This window comes from Penaeus chinensis, chromosome 36 (genome assembly GCF_019202785.1).
Source record: "Penaeus chinensis breed Huanghai No. 1 chromosome 36, ASM1920278v2, whole genome shotgun sequence".
NCBI classification, from domain to species: domain Eukaryota; kingdom Metazoa; phylum Arthropoda; class Malacostraca; order Decapoda; family Penaeidae; genus Penaeus; species Penaeus chinensis.
In genome coordinates, this window is record NC_061854.1 from 2,451,297 (window position 1) to 2,472,839 (window position 21,543).

The 21,543-nt window shown below is 35.3% G+C and overlaps 3 protein-coding genes across 13 annotated transcripts in view; 1 reads left to right on the forward strand and 2 right to left on the reverse strand.

The window, feature by feature from the left end:
- Positions 1-607: 607 nt before the first annotated feature.
- Positions 608-8,044, reverse strand: LOC125045055 (zinc finger CCHC domain-containing protein 8 homolog). Of its 11 annotated transcripts, none has more exons than XM_047642115.1 (16): positions 7,917-8,044; positions 7,168-7,261; positions 6,921-6,998; positions 6,627-6,743; positions 6,360-6,488; positions 5,962-6,090; positions 5,184-5,312; positions 4,801-4,929; positions 4,175-4,297; positions 3,762-3,865; positions 3,344-3,534; positions 2,758-2,963; positions 2,302-2,420; positions 1,920-2,100; positions 1,682-1,803; positions 608-1,408 (listed from the first exon to the last, which is right to left on the reverse strand). In XM_047642115.1, exons 2-16 carry the CDS (start codon positions 7,202-7,204, stop codon positions 875-877), a joined length of 2,328 nt encoding a protein of 775 aa, XP_047498071.1. In that variant the 5' UTR covers positions 7,205-7,261; positions 7,917-8,044; the 3' UTR covers positions 608-874. The 11 variants fall into 11 exon arrangements, with proteins under 11 accessions (XP_047498071.1, XP_047498068.1, XP_047498070.1 ...); XM_047642112.1 differs by having other exon boundaries at positions 6,627-6,746; XM_047642114.1 differs by having other exon boundaries at positions 6,360-6,485; positions 6,921-7,001.
- A 308-nt stretch (positions 8,045-8,352) lies between these two features.
- On the forward strand, positions 8,353-10,688 carry LOC125045025 (splicing factor 3A subunit 2-like). The gene is made up of 2 exons (XM_047642057.1): positions 8,353-8,401; positions 9,346-10,688. The coding sequence occupies exon 2, from the start codon at positions 9,368-9,370 to the stop codon at positions 10,436-10,438; it is 1,071 nt and encodes a 356-aa protein (XP_047498013.1). The 5' UTR covers positions 8,353-8,401; positions 9,346-9,367; the 3' UTR covers positions 10,439-10,688.
- A 6,454-nt stretch (positions 10,689-17,142) lies between these two features.
- LOC125044712 overlaps positions 17,143-21,543 on the reverse strand; it is a 10,275-nt gene continuing 5,874 nt past the window's right edge. Inside the window, exons 4-7 of the mRNA XM_047641586.1 lie at positions 21,314-21,501; positions 20,946-21,075; positions 19,974-20,120; positions 17,143-19,584 (exon numbers count right to left, since the gene is read on the reverse strand). Of these exons, the coding sequence (XP_047497542.1) occupies positions 19,442-19,584; positions 19,974-20,120; positions 20,946-21,075; positions 21,314-21,501 (608 nt within the window). The 3' untranslated portion in view covers positions 17,143-19,441. The remainder of the gene's footprint in view (positions 19,585-19,973; positions 20,121-20,945; positions 21,076-21,313; positions 21,502-21,543) is intronic.

Consider the following 21,543-nt stretch of genomic DNA (forward strand, 5'->3'; position numbering starts at 1 on the left):
GGAGAGAGGGAGTAGAGGTAGGATGGATCAGGGAAGGGGGATGAGATGCAGAGACAGCTTGGGAAGATGGGAGGGAAGCGAAGCGAAGGACAATTTTGGAATAGGTAGAAAGAGAAAAACCTTGTCGACGTGCTTCCTGTCAGGACTCAGTTAGAGTGAGGCCTAGTTTGAATCTGAGAACTGCTACCACAGATTCGAGCTCCTAAAAAATACATTATGGGAGCCACCACAATTGGCATACGTGCAGTTCTTCAGTTCATTATTCTAACATCAGTTAGGTCATTACATTTTATGCTTTCTCGAATGATGTTAGGAGTAATTAATGATATGTCAGAAATATTGCATTGTATGATTAAATAACAGCACAAATAACACCTATTCAATCAATGGCGTTATTGTGAGATATGTGAATAAAAGTAAAAATAAAGGTAATAACTGTAAATGTAAAAATAATAATCAGACACTTTATAAACGGTCTGCTTTTCTCTGGGAGAAGGGAAACATTTGCTTTACATTTAAATGACTTGGTAAACCGACATGCCTTAATTACCTCATGTTTCTTTCTAATACCATTATTCTAGCTTAACTCAGGTAAAGTAATTACTAATGAAGAAAACAGGATTTTATTTTTAAAAATTGTAAAATATCAATTGGACAATTCTATGTGTTGACTTAACATGTTAGCTTGCATGAAGCTACAGATTTTGGTTGTCGCATTCTCATGTGAAGGAAGATTTCATTTACACTTTTTCTGCGAAGCCACAATCCCCTTTTCTTCAAGTGTGAAACAGCACAAAATAAATTTACCACTATAAATGGAAATCACATATTTATATTTTTCCCCCAGGAATTCATCATATTCTAAAAAAGTCTGTCACTCATCTTCATCAGCTTGCAACTCCCTTACCCTTTTCCTGACAGTGGTCATGAGACCCTTCATTTTCTCCCAGGTTCCGAGAGCATCAGGCAAGTTATCAAAGTTTATGTGATCACTGACATCAACTTTCCATAATTCTGCACCTGGAAGAGTTTTGAAGGGCGTACAAGAATCAGGAATGGCAGCACCTAGTTTAAAGCCCTTTGAATGTGACCGGTGATACTGTTTCATTTTCTTGCTGGCACTCTCCAGTGTGTCACTGCTCACGGAATTCTCAGATTCGCTCGGGTCACTGGACATCTTATTGGACGTCCTACTTTCCTCAGAAGTTTCAGCCACTTCATTCCTGACGTCTGTTTTGCTGCTTCTGTCTTTCGCTGGTGCAGGCCGGACTTCCTTCTTCATTTTTTGTTCGTCTGTCCCACCTTGTGATGCAGCATCCTCAAGTTCTCTAAGGATCTTGAGTCTCTTCTCCTCCAGATCACCCAAGGAAGCTTGTGAATCTTCACTAATTTCCCCTTCTTCCATATCCTGAAATAATACACAGTGAACCTATATATCACAAGTGTAGTGTAAAAAGCCTTAAGCATATATCTTATTCCTTTTCTCTTTCAAATGCTGGGACCTTCCATTCGCCATTTCTCTGAATCCATTACTAATGGAACTTCCTGACCAACCTTCAAGACATCACCATCAAAGTAGGCACATCTATATTTCAAAAGTTTCCAATGTGCAGTTGATGAATAACTTATGGAAGTCATTTAGAAATAACTCTGACACACCAAAGGAACTGAGAATTTTTACCTTTTCCTCTGGAGGCGGAGGAGGAGGAGGTTCAGGAAGGTCATCTGGAGGTGGTGGTGGCAGAGGCTCACTGGGAAGTGGGGGGTTGAACTCTATGTGTGCAGATCTATTTAACTCTGAGTCTGTTGAGATAATATTTGAAGAACATATTATTAACATGAATAACCAACAAACCCAAGTTTAAAGCCAGTATATATTTCATCCTAACTCTGGAAGCATCAGCTAATATAACTCTTACCATCAACTTCCATTTCTGCTGCAAGTGCAACATCGGCCTCATTTGTGTTACTGCCTTTTAAGCTGCTCGATTTTAGTTTCTTCTTCTTGTAAGCCTGGGCTCTATTCATGTTCATGTACTTCAGAAACTCTGGGCGTTGGTGATAAGGCTGCATGGGAGGGCAGTTGTAGAGGTGTCCCTCCTGCAACAAGGGAATCTTGGGTTTAGACATATTAAGGGAATCTTGGGTTTAGACATATTAAGTTATCAAGATTTGGAAATTGACTCATGCCATCATTTTCATATAGACCACCTTAATGTAGACTGAGTTACTAAGTCTATGTAGCATAACAGACAACAACAAAAAAAAAAAAAAAAAAAAAAAAAAAAAAAGCTTACAAACCTCTCTGGTTCTATGAGGCATTGGCTCATTAAAGCCGGGGAAGCCAACTAGTTTCTCTGGTTTGTATTTTACAAGAACGGGGTCTGTCTCTCCGTCTTCTAAGTCTGGATGTGTCACAGCTGCCAAAGAAATTGTACATAATCCCTTAAAGTTAGGATCAGGGTGATTTTCTTGACAGTTCTGAATTGTACTGTTATAATCATAACACAACATCTGCATGACCATCTGTATTAATAGACTGTAAATGTGTCAGTACTGCATAACTGTATAGAATATATACTCCATAAAAAAAGTCGCTGAAGACTATTTTTTTGAAAGAATAAGATCACTAAAACATAATATAATAAAAATTCAAAGCAGACGGAAAATGATCTAACTCCTTCACTGCGATGAACACCCTTGAAGATTATACATATTCATTTACAAGCACAAGCCAAACCCAAGGAGTCTACTCACACTTCCCTGAGGCATCGTATAACTTCATGTCTGCCTGGTGGACTTCAGCATCCCTTAGCCAGCCGGGGGGATAGCCGAGCACCCGCATGCGGTATATAAAGACGGGTAGCTGGTTAGGTCGCAGCCCCAAGGCATATCGAAGGTTTTCACTAAACTTTCCTGGCTGGAAGTGCCCATATTTATTTTCCCCATCTTCATGATACCTCCTGTGGGGAAACATAACAGGATTAAAAAAAGAGGAAGAAGAAATTTAAAAACCAATATAAAGAGATGGACGAGATGAAAAATCACTACAAATATGGAGACAATTCTGTAACATTACACTACACTACCCTAAATCTGAAAAAAAATATTATGACAGGGAGAAAACAAAAATCTATTATAATAAATACATATATAAAAAAGAGATGATGAATTGAAGTGCACTAATGAGATAAAGGTACTAACAAACCTCTCTAGAAATCTAACCTAAATCTAAATATGCCAAAAATAATAAGAGGGAATTCTTAGCAACTACACCCATAACATACACACATGCACACATTCCTTTCTAAAACTACAAAGAACTAACACCAATTCCTCTTACACATTTGGTACTCTCGTGACATTGTGCTTCTTTCTGTTAGCAGCGATCCTCTGCATATCTTGGGGCTTTGGACACTCACTGACACTGTGGTCTCCCATACAATTGAAACAGCTCATCTTAGGCAAAGCGTCATTGATTTTCTTCCCGGTTTCCATGTTATATTCTACATCTGTGAGGATTCCAGTAAAACTCTGTAAGAAGAAGGATGTTTGCATATACATTTTGTTCTATACATATTGGTCTAAACCTAACAAAAAAAAAATAATAATAATAATAATAAAAAATAAAATAAGTAAATAAATTAATTAATGTTTTTTTCTGTTTTATTATAAAACAAGTATATCTGTTTCTTTCCTTCTTTGGACAGGAATCCTATACAAACAGATATGAAAACAGAAATGCCTTCTACAAAACTCACAGCATCATAGGAAGGTACAATATCTAGCCTGGACACAGGTCCTACTGAGCATTCTTCTTCTTCACCCTCAATGTCAAGACTTATACCTTCTGGTATATTAACCTCTGCAATTAAAATAGAAATTGAAAGTGTGGGGAATGAGAAAGAGCAGAGAGAGATGAGATAGAGAGAAATACATACAAAAAATATTGTACAGATAAACAATGACTCATATCTCATTTCCCTTTAGGAATAAGTATTCTGCAAGTAACCTACCATTTATCATTTTTTCTATAGTTTTATATCCATTAGCAAGAAAATCTAGACCCCTCAGTTAATTCAAGGGACATGAAATTAAAGTCACAGTATTAATAAATCCTATATCACAAGCTTATTCACACACATTTCCCCCCCCCAAAGCCTGAAACACTTACCTTCCTCTTGGATGTCTTCCACAATATCATCCGCAGTTGCGTCAATAGTAAACATGCCATTTGGTGACATCGCAGTATCATTATTGGTGTCCTGCAAGTCCCCTTTTCTGCTTGAGGAATCTACTGAATAAACATGAGTGTTAGGCTGTTTACCCAATGTACAGTAATTTCCATTCATAGATCTATAAACAAATGAAACAGTTCACTTAAGTCTGATTATGTGATTAATTTAGAATTAATAATGTATAGTGTAACACTGTATTTGAATTCATAACTCATTTGATAAATATGAAAATTAATTTAGTGTTTAGACCATGTCCATTTATGGATTTTATTGTGAGGATATGCATTTATTAACTAGTAAGTATTTCTGAAGATACTAAACAATAACAGCACATGTTTGCTTGTTTAAAAGAAAATCAAGTCACTGTAAATAAAAAAATACTGCCTTGTGTGAGCAGCAGCTGTGCTCTATCTAAAAATGTTATAGAGGTATGCAACGATGCATCTGATTGTGATTTGTATATTTTTATACTTGATGATTAATGGTATGATTAATGGTGAGATCAATCCTTATATAATACTTGCCATTGAGAAAAGTAGACGTGAAAACTTGAGAGACCCACCTTGTGTTATCCCTTGAATATCCTCAACACTACTATCAACAGTTGAGTCAAGTGTAAACATGCTACTTGAGGATGCACTAACACCTTTGCTTGTGTTTTGCCCGTCCTCCTTCATGCTCGAGGAATCTGCTGAAGTAAAATAATAGGTTGTTAGTGTCATGTACATAAGTAATTTGGTTAACTATTGATGCCATTTGTTACACAAGGAAAAATGGGTCACTGTCAGAATTTCTGGTTATATAATGATTTCCCCATCCATGAACACATCCGTTTATGTGTAGTAAAAATAAGGATTCAGCTCAAACTTGGCTGAATCTAATGGCTCACACTACATTCATGAATATAAATATAAACATATATGCACTAAAGCCTTGAAAACTTACCTTGTGTAATCTCTTGGATATCTTCCACACTACTATTTGCAGTTGTGTCAAGAGTGATGATGCTGTTTGAGGATGCCTCACCTCTCGTGGGTGCGTCGTGCATGCTTTCATTTATACCAGAAGAACCTGCTAAAATAAAAAAAATTGAGTTTGAAAAGTGTCATAACTTCAACAATTATAATTTACAGTGTAACTATTATGACCAGATGGTAAACTTCAATTATACAACTAGAACTAGTAATCAGATTTCTGTACATATGACAAGTGTAATAAAACATCCACCATACACAATGTCCACCTTATTAAACTTAAACTTTGGGACACACTGACATGCCATTACTGAAAATAAGACTAAAATATAACCCACTGGCCACAGATACATGTCCTCGCCAGTGTAGTTTTTTGTGAATTTGCACACAAATGGCTCCACAAGTGCTCAGATACTAAGAAGTTAATTAGCAGGCCACATACGACCTCACCTGATTTCTTCATTCCTTGAATTTTCAGAAAAAAGCTTCTTTCTATTGCTATAAATATTGGGCATCATTAACTTTATTGTCATTATCATAATCAAAATTTTATCAAAATAAAAATAGCATTGAAAATATAGTACACCCTTTCTGAAAATCAAGGAACGGGGTAAATAGGTAAGATAGATAGGTAGAGTAACTGACTCCTTGGTGACAAAGTATTTGTAGAGCCATCTCTTTGTAAACACAACTGATAAAACTAAAATAGCATGTAAGTCATGCCATCCCAACATGAGTTACCAACCTACCTTGTGTAATAAACTGAACCTCCTCCATACTGCTATTAGCAGTTGAGTCAAGAGTGATCACACCACTTGCAGATGCAACAGCATCACTGTTTTTGTCCTGCACATCAGTTTCTATGCTTGAGGAATCTGCTAAATAAATATCATCAGTCTGAGTGATAACATGTGTCTGTTAGTATTAGAGTAGTTATCTCAATCATTGTTCACATTCTAAATATGAATGTAGGTAAACTTTACCTACATTACATAGCCAGATATTTCTGTAATAGTGTTAGGTAAAAAAAAAAATACATATATATAATAAAATACTTCACATACACAATTGCTATCTTAGTAAACATTAACATAGGAATAAACTGAATATACATTACTGAATATCAGACTAAAACTTAGCTACCAACCTTGAGTGATTAATTGAACTTCTTCCATACTGCTATTAGCAGTTGAGTCAAGAGTGATCAGGCTACTTGCAGATGCAATGGCATCACTGTCTTTGTTCTCCACATCAGTTTTCATACTTGAAGAATCTACTAAATAAATATTATCTAAGTGTGAGCAACATGTATCCAAAAGCATTAATGTAGTCCTTATTCTAAGAATCATGAAGATATAGAAAATTCAAACAGCTTAACTTTCAATTCAGTTTTTAAAACTTTAGAGATACATACCACAGCTGCTATTATCTAGCATAATAACACTTGAGTCTGCTGTGGAGTCCAGAGTTATGATTTCTGACAGAGATGATACTGTGTGGTCTCTATCTGGCACATTTCTTTCACTGCTTTCTACTGAAATTAAGGCCTATGTAAGAAATAAAATATATATAAAGCAATAATTCATAAAGTATTGCTACTACTAGAATAATCGACAGTGCCTTCAATCAGTGATTAGAAGGTGAGCTGTGAATGATGTTTAAGTAGTTACAAATTGTTTAATTAAGAAAATATTCTCCTAAGACATACCATCTACAGCAGATTCTTCCTTGACACAGGCTTCACCATTCCCAGTTCTTTCTCTTGCCATACTTTCACTCTTTTGCTCTGCTGGGTGGAAATAAGGGAAAAAAAGATTAACTGTCAGTGAGTAAAACTTGAAAAATGAGATTACTGAAGTTCTTTGCAATATCACATCATACATAAGTTCCACAATAAAATAACAAAGATATACCAGTCTGGTAAAGAACAACTCATCAAGATATAAAATACTTACCAGAGCTGGAAGTTTCACTCCCATCACAGCCCTCCATTGTATTTATTAGGTTTTAAAATCAAGCAGAAAACAACAGCCCTCTGCTATTCCTTTACTGAAATATGAAAATGTCAGTCTCATTAATATACAGCCCACTACCAGTGATAAAAATCTAAAAGTACAGGATAATCTAACCCTAAGTTATCCCTGGAATACCTCCCTAGTTAATGGGTCAAGTACCACTGCTACTGATACCGAGTACCAGTTAAACCCACTCTAAATGCACACTAAAATAAGGAATCTATCAAATGTCAAATACAACGCATCTCAAGGTCCATACCTTTTCTGGAAAATGACCAGCAATAGTCCTAGTATGTCACATGCCTCCCCCCAACTATTAAAGCCAGATATTTAATATAACAAGCCTCACAGAAGGAAATGAATCTTATACGCATAACCCCATACTAAAAAGTTTCAGTGGGCTCGGCGACGCGGCTCCTTTTCAACAAGAATTAACCTTCTCCCTATGAAATTTCCTCGTAGGTACAACACAGATATAACAGCACTCAAACCCCCTCATTAAAACAGCGTATATTCATATAATAATATACTTTATTTGGATTTAAAGCTAAACAGGGCCTCTAAAAACCGTACGCTTTCCGTCGAGAGAAAAGCGAACTTCATTCAATAGGCAATTATACTGATAATTCCACCTCCCTAAGCCTCTGTGTGGCTCCGTCCACGCCATGATACTTTACAAATATACTCACCATCATCCAAATTCTTTAAAACTCGCAAAAACAGATAAAACAGGCGAGAAAGGCCAAGTCTCTCCGACTCTTGTCAAAGTGTTTTTAACGCTGACATTCACAATTGAATTAAACTCTTGACTATTTTTTTTTTTTTTTTTTGGTATGAGAATGTATGAAACATATTCGACTCTATATAGATTCTATAAAATACTACCAGGTTATGGTTCTTTTAGTGCTTGGAAAGCACCAAAAAGTTTTAGAAATAAGATGAAATTTACAAAACCTTGTCTATTTTTGTATTACTATTTTTCTGGTATGAGACGATACCAAAAATATTCGAATCTCTATAAATTCTAAATTAATTACCGATTACCGTTCTTTCAGTAGATGGAAAGCACCATAAACTTATAGAAATAAGATAAAAATTCACAAAAAGCTTGTTTATTAATTTCAAACTCGAATGACCGCATCGTTTTGTAGTGTGGATTGCCTTCGATTCCCACGTAAGTCGAGGCGAATGGCCTTATTTCCCCGTTCTCTGAGCCAAGGGACCGTCTATTAAAGAGATGAGCTCGTTTATGTAACACCCGTGTATGTGGGTATTCGGGGAGAGGCGAAATAAATTGTGAAATAGGGTATAAAAGGGTGAATTAAGTTTTTTCCCCCCCCAGATACTCCCGAGGTATGGATGGTCATGCCGGGTCAGGTTTTATGTTTTTGGTTTAATTTATGGTTTTATATTGGGTTTTGTGGGTTAGGTATATGTGTTTTTGTTGTCTTGGAGCAATTTTTGGTCTAGTGTCCGACTGGTTGCGATTTGTAATTTGGTATATGGTCGAATGATTTGTTTGAAGGAAGTGGTTGAATCTACGGAATAGGATTGTCTTAAACATAGAAAAGTATAAGGTAATGGCCTTAAAAGAACTAATAAACCGACAGTATGAGTCATGAAGATGTGATTTGCTGAAAGAGAAGATAGGGCTCATCACGTATCAAAAGTCTGCGAGTCTAAGCGCACAGGGTATAGGGTAGGAATGGTCTGGCGTCTGCACTACGCATTCTCTATAGCTATTGGTGATAGCAAGGGCAACAATCCTCCTTTTTATATAATCAGGCAAAACAGTTCATATCATGTTATTTTATGTGGAGTATTTGAAAAGCATGTGTTATATTTTATTGAAAATCTAAATTTGTGAAGTGATAACTATGAATGGTATCGAATAGTAGTGTACAGCATATTTTCATTTGATAAAAAATAGTGAAATCTTAGCACCTCTTTACAATTTTTATGTGGCTTTTAAACTAAACTAAATGTATATATGATAAATTAATTGATGAAAATTACAAATCATTTTCTAATTGATATTTGTTAAGTCCTTAATCTCCAAGAATCTTATTAGGGGTTATTTTCAATAATTTAATATGTCTACTTATTTTTGTATTACAGGCTGTAAACCAAGGAAGTAAAGATGGATTTTCAGCATCGAGCGGGAGGGAAGACCGGAGGCGGTGGTCAGGCCTCTTGGTCAGAGAGCAACAGAGACCGACGCGAACGTCTCCGCCAGCTTGCCCTAGAGACGATTGACCTCAACAAGGATCCCTATTTTATGAAAAACCACTTGGGGTCATATGAGTGCAAATTGTGTCTGACTCTTCATAACAATGAGGGAAGTTACTTGGCTCACACACAGGGAAAGAAGCATCAAACAAACCTGGCCAGACGTGCAGCAAAGGAAGCCAAAGAAGCCCCTGCTCAGCCAGCCCCAGAGAAGCCTAGGGTGGAAATGAAAAAGTTTGTTAAGATTGGTCGGCCAGGTTATCGTGTCACGAAACAGAGAGACCCAGAAACAGGGCAGCAGAGTCTGCTCTTCCAGATTGACTATCCAGAAATAGCTGATAATGTGGCTCCGCGTCACCGTTTCATGTCCGCCTACGAGCAGAAAGTTGAGCCTCCAGATCGTAAATGGCAGTACCTCCTCTTTGCAGCTGAGCCTTATGAAACTATAGCCTTCAAAGTACCCAGCAGAGAGGTTGATAAATCATGGACGACCTGGAATAAAGAGACAAAACAGTTCTTCTTGCAGTTTGCCTTCAAGATTGATCCAAAGGCCAAGATGGTTCCTCCTGCACCACCACCCATAGCTGGTCCACCAGGTCCTCCAGGACCTCCTGGCCCACCGGGACCACCTGGACCTCCAGGTATGCCCCCTCCACCAGGGATGCCTCCACGGCCAGCCATGATGCCTCCGGGCCCACCTCCTCCAGGCATGCCTCCTCCCCCAGGCCCTCCAGGAATGCCACCCCCACCCCCAATGAGACCTCCAATGAGACCTATGATGCCCCCTCCCCCAGGCCCTCCTGGTCATCATGGGCCTCACGGCATGCGGCCGCCTCCTCCTGGCATGGGTCCTCCACCTGGCATGCGAGGCCCTCCTCCTCCACCTGGGAGCAACCTCCCTCCACCTCCACCACCATTCAACCCTGTACCCCCTCCTCCACCATCTGGTGGAGTGCCTCCTCCACCACCACCCAAAAACTAATAGACGTATGGGACTCTTGTTTGGACTTGAATTCATTGTATGATCATTACTTTAAGAAATTGATTATAGTTTTGAAAATCACTTTTTAGTAAAATCATTTATGTTTGAAAAGACTTTTTTGTTTACATTTGAACACTTTTTTTCTTTTTTTTATATTGTAGTACATATTTGTATTACTGTGATTAATGTATGTATGTACAATTTCTATTTTAAAGTTTATGTGGAGAATTATAAAACAAACTTTGAATAATAGAGAATTTCTTTACCCTTACCTTATTGTGCAGTATATTGATGGAATGGTTTCATTAACCATAGAGAATAATAGATAAATCATTGTTTCAAAGAGTGTAAATGTAAGTGGTCTTGTTCTTATCTTAAGGTGCCATCTTTACTGTAATAAATAAGAGAACTGTGCTAATTACATTGTTTTCAACTTACTATTGACATATACTTTTTTTTTTGGAGGGAGGGGGGATATCTGTTGACTGCTGCTAGTTAATACAGATCATTTAATTTTGCAAATCCATTATTCACAGTATTTAAAAATGTCTTAAAAAAATACAGATAGTTTTCACTTACCAAGTAATCTTAATGAAATTAAAAGGAATTTATTTATGTCTGTAACCACTTATTCCATTATCCTGACTAGCGTTAAAATGGATCATGGTGTATGGTTATTATGAAGCTCTAGTGAGGCAATGGGATGTACTTTGTCAAAGCATTCTTATAAATTATTGTAAGCATGTGATCAAAGTGATGAACCTTTCCCATTAATATGTACATTTACATTGTATATACACAGATACATATATGGGACAGGCCATAGAATTATAAATCAGACTTGGAACTTTGCTGTGCACTCTTCTGTATGGGTTGGAAACTGGCTTTGTGAGGAAAAGTTGTAGCCAAGTTTCTTAGCAATTATAATACAAAAAATCATTTTGCAAATATAATTAGGACTGGCCATCAAATACAGCTTGAAGAACCAAGAGAAAGCCAGTTTGTAAAGTCCAGCATAACGACATAATTTAAGGTTTCTTTTTTTTTTCTTATTGCTTTTCAGTTGTAAAGAATTCACATTGTAATTTCTACTACTTCATAAGTTTTAAACTTTTTTTCCATGAAAATGTTTTTGATATACAAGCTACATCCAGCAGCTTAAAACAAACACTTAAATCCTTACAAGTACCTCTTATTTTTTATCCAGATATATAAAGACAGATAAAGCCTTGTATGTTTTTCTTTCTTTCTGTAAGGGTGTTAAAACAATTTATTTTGGTATTTTTCTTTATTTGTATGGATTGTGGGACTTTCCAAATTGTCAAAAAATACAAATTTTTGGGTTATTCATACCTTATAAAAATACACAAAGGAGAAAATTCATAACAATTGAGATAAAATGAGCTGCAAAATGATAAATCAAATGTAGATGCCCAAAATACAGATAACAGGAAAATATCACATAAATGACATTTATTTTCCTGATTTACTGTTACCAGAGTGTGTATGCATTCATTTATCATAATTACAAGATGTGGAAAATTACTAGGATGCAGTTAATTACTTCAAAATTACTTGTTCTCTTCATAAGCTGGAAAGATGGTGCTTTTATCCTAATTAAAAGTATTGCTTAAGAGACTGCACCTAGCAATAATCTGAGGCAGTGTTCATTCCACCAAAAAACGAACGCGAGTAAGCTGAGGCTTATGGTTATATTATTTTACCTATGGTGGTTCGTCTTCAAGCCATGACATTTGCCTTTCATTAGAAGTAGATGACCGAAACCAAAGGAAAGATTAAAATATTGCTTCCTAAACTTACAAATGAGATTCCAACACTTAAGAAAATAATAATACAGTGAAACCACTTTATAGCACCAGAAATATTGCCAGAATCCTAGTTTCATATACAGAATTAAAAATGAAAAAACAAGAATCTGCGAATTCAATATTTGTACTGTGTTATTTGAAAACCCAGATGCCCAATAATGCATTAGACATTTTCTTATTAAAACTTACACAGAGAGCTAACAATTGCCAATTACACTACTTGTACTACCAAAACTATTGTTGTTAATGCAGTGCATGCATTAATATTGCTTGCAAGCTTAAAACCCTTCTTTTACTTGCCCCTTTTTAGAAGGAAAACAACTTGAATTAATCATTCAGTAAATTATCAATGAGATTGAGAACCAGAGCTTGAACAACCTGTCTTGTGGGATAGTACTATAACCTGGTTTTACTGCACAGATAGTAGCAAAAAGTGTAAAAGCAACAATATTGAATGCAGTTCTAAATAAAATACAAATGCACAGACAATGCGATAATACTTCAATCAACAAATATGCAATATCACCACTGCCTTCTTGGAGAATCATAATTTCATAATAATCAATAAGAATGATAAGTAGATAGAATGATAAATACATAGAAAAGAAAAGAAAAGAAGAAAATAATAATATTGATTATTGATGATGGTAATGGTGATTATGATGACGATGATGACAATAGTGATGATGGTGATGATAAAAAGTAAATGAACAATTACAATAATAATAATATTCATAATAATAATAATAATAATAATAATAATAATAATAATAATAATAATAGTAGTAATAATAATTATGGTAATGACAATAATGATTGATGGTAATAAACAAAAATAAAATGGTGAAGCAAATTACAATAAAGTTAATGAAATTACTAATAATAGTAATAATAGTAATCCTCATAATACATTTAACAAAGAGGAATAAAAATAACAATAATGTCAAAGATGATGATGATGATGACAAAAATATTAATAGAAAAAAAAAGGAAAACTACCATTACAAAACAATACTTATAAAAAAAATCCTCAAACCCAATAACAACAATAATGCTACCACCATAAATCAACAATAATAACCTATCCATATGTACAAAGATCTGACTAACCCATGAGATTCCCTACATCTCACGTAACATTAAACCACAGCAAAATAAATGGTCACCTAAAGCAAAAAGCACGTTATGAAATGCAACTGGAAAATTTTGAATGGGAGCAAAAGCCTGCTCTCTGCTTTGAAGAAAATCACAATAAGTGAACTCAAGCTCAAGATAACTCCCCATAGCCCCTAGAAGGAGATGCTTCTTACCTTAACTTACATAAGGCTTAAAATAACTTACATAATAATATTTGAGAATACATATTAGATAAGATTGTGCATACACAAGGCATGTACTTATAGGGAAAATACATGCTTGGTTCAAGTCCCCATGTATGTATTCAAGTTATGTTCCAAAACCAGTGTATATCAAACTATGAATATCATGATACCACAAACAACTAGATAAGACCATTTACATATTGGCATTTCATTGAAGACACAATTGAGATAGACTGAACAAATGGTAGTATGTTCAACCATCATTTCTGAGGAACAGTCTCTTCAGGCTACACTCCTCGCTACCAGTAACCTAGTTGAAGCATTTAAAACCTGGCCCTTCCTAGCCAACAAAACTTTAACCTGAGGCCTTAAACTATACAGCTGATGTGAGTCATTGATATTAGGCAAACCATCATCATTAGGATTTGGCAAGTGCTTATTCATGAACTCTTCCTGCCCTGGGCATTAGTATAACAACTGGGAGACTTGACCACTCTTAAAATTACATGACAGACATAAAATGCATTTGAGAACTTCCCACCTGGAAGTGTTCATTCACTGAATGTAAATGTTCTTTAAGTCGAGAGACTGAAAATGTGCAAATCTTCTGAGACTCTTTGCATGGTGATATGATTTTAATATCATCAAAGTTATAATAAAAAAAGAAAATTCATGTTGGTTTACACATTCTTCTTGTCTCTATCTTTACGAATTATTACATTCCATTTACCTTATGACCTAATTATTATACTGTACACTTAAAGCAATTGCAAAGCAAGGCATATGACTAGCTTGGTACAACATCAGAGTGGCACTTGGCAATACTACAACTGTTCCCACAACGAATCTTACTGTTCCTGCTCCAATTTATTCCAAAAGTCAAATTTGTAAACTTCTCTAGACAATTTGTCACTAGCTGCTAGCAGAAATTTGGTGATGGTATCATCCTAAAAATGTTATATAAATCTAAATGTTATTATAATTCCTGTTAACAAAATCATTTTACAAAAGACTAGATCATTCCCTTGCTCTATCCCATATAAATCTGGATCAGATAAATAAAGGGCCCAAATACTTGACGACTATTGACATTAACTTTTCAGCCATTTATTGGAGCATATATATATTCCAAGATATTTCATCTCTAAATGTTCTCACTTCCTTAATAAGTGACTTGTTCGAGATGCAAAATTCAGTCGCCTAAATATTCCTCAGTAATCTGGAAGACCAACATGAGAATCTCTCCCGAAGAATGGAAGCTTTACAAATTTGCCCTTTAGTTAAAAAAGGTTCAGCTACACCATACTCAAGCAATGACTTCTTAATGCTGAGGATGCATACGACACGGCCAAATATAACAATCAAGGCTCTTTGACAATCACAGGGAAAAATAAAAGGTATTTCCAAAGTTTCTCTTGCTCAACGCTGCATTTTTCATCTCTTTAATACCTTCCGTACTCCTAGGCTATCAGTGAATTGCTCTGATATATGACAGACTTTGTACGTCTCAAGAGAAGAAACAGACATAAAAATATATCCAAAACTGAGCCTTCTCTCCTAAACACCATACTTTAACCCTCTCGCACATGGTAAGTTTCAAATAAATTTCTGTGTGGTTTACCTAAACCCTAGTGGGATCCTTTCCTCAATGGTTGGGAGTCACTACCATGCACAAAATCACAAATAACTGCTAATCAGCAACTGAACTTTGAATCAACATGTCTCTTATTACTAATTAAAATAATGGCGCTAAATGGATGAAAACCTAATATTTGCATCACGTGCACGAGAGGGTTAATGACTCCCCTCTAAGAAATCTAGCTACACCCTTGAAGATTAGCACAGCCAAATATCATCTGAGAAGCAGAATTATTCATAGACTATAAATTAGCATTAAAGTCTAGCAAAATATAATTCAGCCTCTTCTCATTGTTGAATTCTTTTACTTGCATCCTAAGCATATGTAGTACATATATTCTTGAATCACAATTAGAATATGCATCAGCCAGTTATCAAAATATGCACCATACTCTTGTATGTATGCTATAGGGATCTACCCATCAAGATGTATTATATCTACCTGGCAATTTGTCTCTCTCCCAATCATCATTCTGACTTTTTACTTTGTTTGTTTGTACCTCATCTAAAGGGCCTAAGACATAAGATACGTGCCATACACACACACACACACACACACACACACACACACACACACACACACACACACACACACACACACACACACACACACACACACACACACACACACACACACACACACACACACACACAAACACAAACACAAACACACACATTTACACACACACACACACACACACACACACACACACACACACACACACACACACACACACACACACACACACACACACACACACACACACACACACACACACACACACACACACACACACACACACCTCATTTTACGGTTTTGGAATAAATGATGTAAATCCTCTTTCACCGGCAAAAAACACCACTACTACGTAACTTTAAATAACATGTGAAATAGTACTGGCCCAAGTAGCATCTCATTCTCACAGTCATAGGCTCTTGATGGTTGAAAGGATCTGGGTTTTGTATGTACAACTGCATAAACCCAGGCAGGCATTGAAAAATCACTAACCTCTATCAGCAAATACCAGTAAAAGAATTCAACAACTTTCAATTTACTAAAACCATTATCTTGACTACTACTTTAAGATATAAGGAATGTACTTTTAAAATATATATTAGAAAATTTGGTTACTGAACCAATGTGACAACAAAAGATTTCAAAATCAATATTTTTGCATATACAATACGAATGCTAAGCATATCTGAATCCATTATCTCCTTCCTGACTGCAGAGAAACCAAGTGCGTTTAAATACTTGAACAGCTGAATATGACCTACAAATACCACAAAAAAAGATGCCTTGCATTGTAAGAACATATGGCTTAACCATATTATTCATATATAATTGAAATTTTCATTCAAGAAAGAGAAAAATAATATTAACCCAATGACTACAGTGTATTGTCCCCTGTAGTTTTATTTGTGAATTTTGTTACATACTGATAACTCTACATGTATTCAGCCACCAAGGAGTTTATTAATAGACCCTAGTGACTGCACCTGATGTCCCCTTCCTTGAATTTGCATTAAAACGTGTTTTTCTTTCTAATTCTATTAATATTGATATAGTCATTATTCTTACTAATATTATGATTATTAAATTGTTATTCAAATATTAATAACATTCAAGACAATAAAAAAATACAAATGAAGATTTCCAAAATCAAGGAAGAGAGTAAACAGGTGAGATAAGTAGGACTAATAACCGACTCCTTGGCAACTAAGCACTTGTAGAGCCATCTATGTGTAAAGGTAATAGATGAACTTACACTACAGTGGGTATGGCATGTATTCTTGCATCCACGCCAATTGGGTTAAAAACAAAAATATATCACCATAAAAAAATATTGCATGAAAGCTTAGAGTAAAACAGCAATTAGCTTCATGGGATATTTTCGGATACATTACGATCAAGTTATTGGAAACAAAATATAACGTAAAACAAACAAACAAACAAACAAAAAAAAATCACAATTTTAGAAAAGAACTCTTAAACCCTATATTGCACATAAGTAACATTACAGCCTTGTTTCCCTTCACTAAATCACCTAGGAATATAAATAAGAACGTATATATGCATTTAAGAAAAAGAATCTCCCTGTATATGGGTCTGTTTTAGTGGGTAAGTATATTTGTGTACAGAAATACCTCTTCTTTAATTACACATTTTGGTCATACTGTCTCCAATGACTTTAGATATATATCAATCAGAGAGTTCAGATCAGAAAAAAATATACATTTACAGTTATATTAAATATTAAAACCTCATAAAACTCTAGAAGACCCCCCCACAAAGTAAAGCAATAACAAAAACTGAACTGAATTACAGTGCATGACCTCTTCTTATGCAATGTCTAACTGCACAAAGATCCATGGCCATGTATTATCAACACTATGCAGTACTTAACAGTATAGAGTTTGGACGATATCTCTAGCTTTCCTATTGAAGTGTCTTATTATCATTATTTTCTTTGTCTTTCGGTTTAGGCCTAAAAGCCAAATATTCACAAGAGGTATTCTCGCACACAGAATTCAACTTACACAGTATTCCCCAAATAAAACTGAAAAAGAAAATATATATACATATATATATACACACACACCAAAAAGTGGCAAAAGCTAAAATATCTGGATCTGAAGAAAATAGAGATGACTTGAAACACGAATTTACCAAACATTTTCTTTCAAAGAGAGAAAAAAAATATTCATAGGCCATTGGAATGCTTTCATCAAAAAAGAAAATTAATACTAGTAATTAACTTAACTAACCTTTTGTCATGCACAGGTTTACTAAACATGTCATGTAAAGTACTCTATTATTAAATCATGAACAGTTTTTTTTTTCTGTTCAGGAATTCCTCATGAGGCTTATGTATACTTTATTTAGTATTGCATTTCTGGTCCAATGCAAGCTAATCAAAAATCAGTAAAATGTTGAATTAAAAATATTGTTATGCCATATAACAGCTGTCAACATTCTTGAAAATATTTGCTATTTTCAATGGAAATGCACTTTATCACTTGAATATCAGTTTTCAACTGATAATCATGGAGATTCTACAGAGTATTTTAAGAATATAAGACTAATAAATTGAAGCTGTTAAGATTACTTTTCACTATAACTAGTTCTGAATGGAAATACAGCGCTTATATTCATAAATGAAGGTCTTTTACAGTTCCCTGTTTCTGTATTATTTATAAATGAACACCTTTGGCAATAATATAAAAAAGGCTCACTAAGTTATCAACAAGGTTCTCATCACATCACTTTAACATTTTAGGCCCGGGAAAATCGTCCTTGCCTTCCTCCACCTAGGCAGATCTGTCCCAGAACAATGACATACTAAGACCCATATAATTTCCCTCACATGTGCATGAGAACTGGGAGTAAGCTAGTGTATCGACACTAGGCATTGCAAGTAACCTACCATTCTAAGATACCGAACTGCAGTGACCTAGGTCAGAAAACAACTGTGCATTTGGACTAGGTAGCTCCTGTGACATGGGATAATGGAGCTCTAGTAATCTAAACTGACACAGCTTGTGACCCAGGCTGAAGCAGTTCTAGTGACCTGGACTGACACAGCTCCAATGACCTGGGAAAAACACAGCTCTGGTGATTTGAGATTCCAGCTGACATGATGGGAACTTAACACTACATGATCCTTATGAAAATATACAAAATTTTACCATATAAAACTCATACTGTAATATAAAGTAAAGTCATACTTTTTTCTCATGTAACTACTCCCATGACCAAACAAGCATAAATCTTACGTTTACATACACTAGCAGCATTCACAAATATTCCAAAATTATGTTTATGCTCTACAATGGGGCATATCTTAAATGGGATACAAGCTTTGTGATTTAGCATTCTCTACTTTAGTAATTTGGCATCTAATAACTGCATAAATTACATTATACATCACACAGATGAAATGCTTTTATGAATCCTTTATGAAACACACAAACCTTTGTCTCTTAGTATATCATTTACAGGTTATTTGTGTTTTTGGCTGCTGAGTGCAATGTTTTAGATTCAAAACTGCATTGTTTGGAAGCCCTATCACGGGGACAGCTGTGCAAAAGAACTTCCATAACTTTCTCCCTGAATCAGGAAACACATCTACATGACAAAATCTTCACCTTATTCCTACTGATGAAAACCTGGAAAAGATTTACACACAGTAGTTCTTCTGAGATACTCTTCCCTACACCAGTGCTACAGCACTATGGGAGCTCACAGAGGGCGAGAGAAAACTTTCTTGCATGGGATCAAAATGCCGTGAGAACTGGTAGGCCGGGTTCTCTATGATATGTGGCACCAGCTCGATTACTTCACAGTCATCCCCATCTGTTAGTATTAAGAAAGAGGATACATTGATTAAAATGAAGACAAAGATAATATAAGCCACACTGCATAACTAGATATTTTGATCCAAAGCTGAAGATCATACTATGAATTAAACTTCTATTAGTATATCAAATCATATTTTCAAAATATAACTATGAATGTTCTATTTTTCTTTAACAAGTCTTCACTTAAAATAAACAACTGTTAGTAACTACAGCCATGACTACACAACTCCAATGATCATTCCTAACACACATTTAAAAATATGAATATTCAGATATAAATATAGATGCACGTAACATCTATCCTTCATCTCGCACAGTTTTATAAACTTAGATAAAAAAAATAACACAGTATTTAAGACAAATACAAACAAGCAAACTACATACCTGACTTTCCGATACGCCGCTGACGCCAGTAGGCAAAGAGTAGGAAGCCTACGAGAACATGGATCACAATCACTATCACCAGAACGGCTATGATCCAAACCACCGGGCTGAACTCCTCCACATCTAGCAACAACATGCTCTCCTGTTCTGTAATAATATTAGTACCCAGATGATAAACCTTTAAAAACCATTAGAAACATTCCCTCAGCTGGAAGGAAACATGAAAGTGCTGTTATATGAAGGCATGAAAACAGTGGGATAATTTTTCTGTTGTCCACTGGATACAATATGGACATTAATTTCTAGTTCTTACAAAAAGCTTGCCTTATATCCCTTTTATCTTCCAGACACATTAAAAAGTAATAAATTTGAAAAAGAACAAGTGGAAGTGATCTATCTACATATTTCTGTTACACTAAATAGTACTTTCTCTTGCTAAAAGAAAGTACTACACATGCATATCATACTTAGGGTCAGCCATTATATAGACAAATATTCTGCTTTTAGTAACACTAAAGATTTTTTTTTTTTATATAAATGTATATAATTCCTTGCTTGAAAAGTTCTATGCCTATTACTTGTACAAGATATAACAGAAGTGTTTCTTTACAGGGCTGAAAGTAAGTGTATTACTATACTGTTTGAAGACCAAGGTAATATATCCTATTCTAACTGGTGGTTAATGTATCAAGCAAAATTGGCTATGTTTGCAAAATCATCATTGATTCCTGTGTCCCTCAAGAATGACTTTAAATACTGCACCCTAATATATACAAAGTATAAATGTAGGAATAAATAAAGAGAACATAATACATAAGCATATAATGAAATAATGAGTACAATGTACATATAAGCTAAGTAATTCATGTCTAAAAGATAAATAAAAAAGCAAATTCTTGAAAAGTGTCTGATATTGCATTCCTGCCAATTTGAGTATCAAGTAAAATCAATAAACAAGTTGGAAATATTTACCGGATTCATCCATATCTGGCATTGTGGCGAAATAGAATGGAACAATATCACTTTTGCCATATCTATTGCTGGACCAAAGCTCAATCGTATATGTGGTGTTGGGTATCAATCTGTAGATAGTAGTTTGACCCTGCAAGCAAATATATTACAAATCAAAATCATCTTCGGAAAAATAAAATCTTAAAATAGAGTACTTCAATTTCACATTACGTCACTTGAAACCTAGACAGAAAATCTTCACCTATACACACATCAAACACATGTAAATATTTATATGACATTCCTTGTCTACCTATTTATCCATCCATCGATTTTAAAATAAAAACTCAAGGATCTCTCTCAATTTCCAACACAACACGCAACAGCACCTGCGGCATAAGGTGATGAGGAACTTGCAACCAGTGCTGGGAGGACACTGGCCGATAGTGGAGATGGACCGTGGTTTTGGGACCCTGAGGTGAGTTCTCCCAGTCTTCGTCCAGGTGAACGTGCCATTTTACTATTGCTATCACTTGAGTGGCGTGGACAGAAACATTCTGGGGAGGCTGAGGAACCCCTTGGGATAGAAATGCACACATAATTATTTCTACAACTCTTT

Coding starts and splice junctions, on each gene's coding strand:
- LOC125045055 (XM_047642104.1), bottom strand. CDS start 7,204: ATGGAGGGCTGTGATGGGAGTGAAACTTCCAGCTCTG. Junction 5,313..5,961: donor GGTTCAGTTTATTACACAAG/GTAGGTTGGTAA, acceptor TTTTTATTTTAG/CAGGTTCTTCTGGTATAAAT. Junction 2,964..3,343: donor GTCACGAGAGTACCAAATGT/GTAAGAGGAATT, acceptor GTTTCCCCACAG/GAGGTATCATGAAGATGGGG.
- LOC125045025 (XM_047642057.1), top strand. CDS start 9,368: ATGGATTTTCAGCATCGAGCGGGAGGGAAGACCGGAGGCGGTGGTCAG.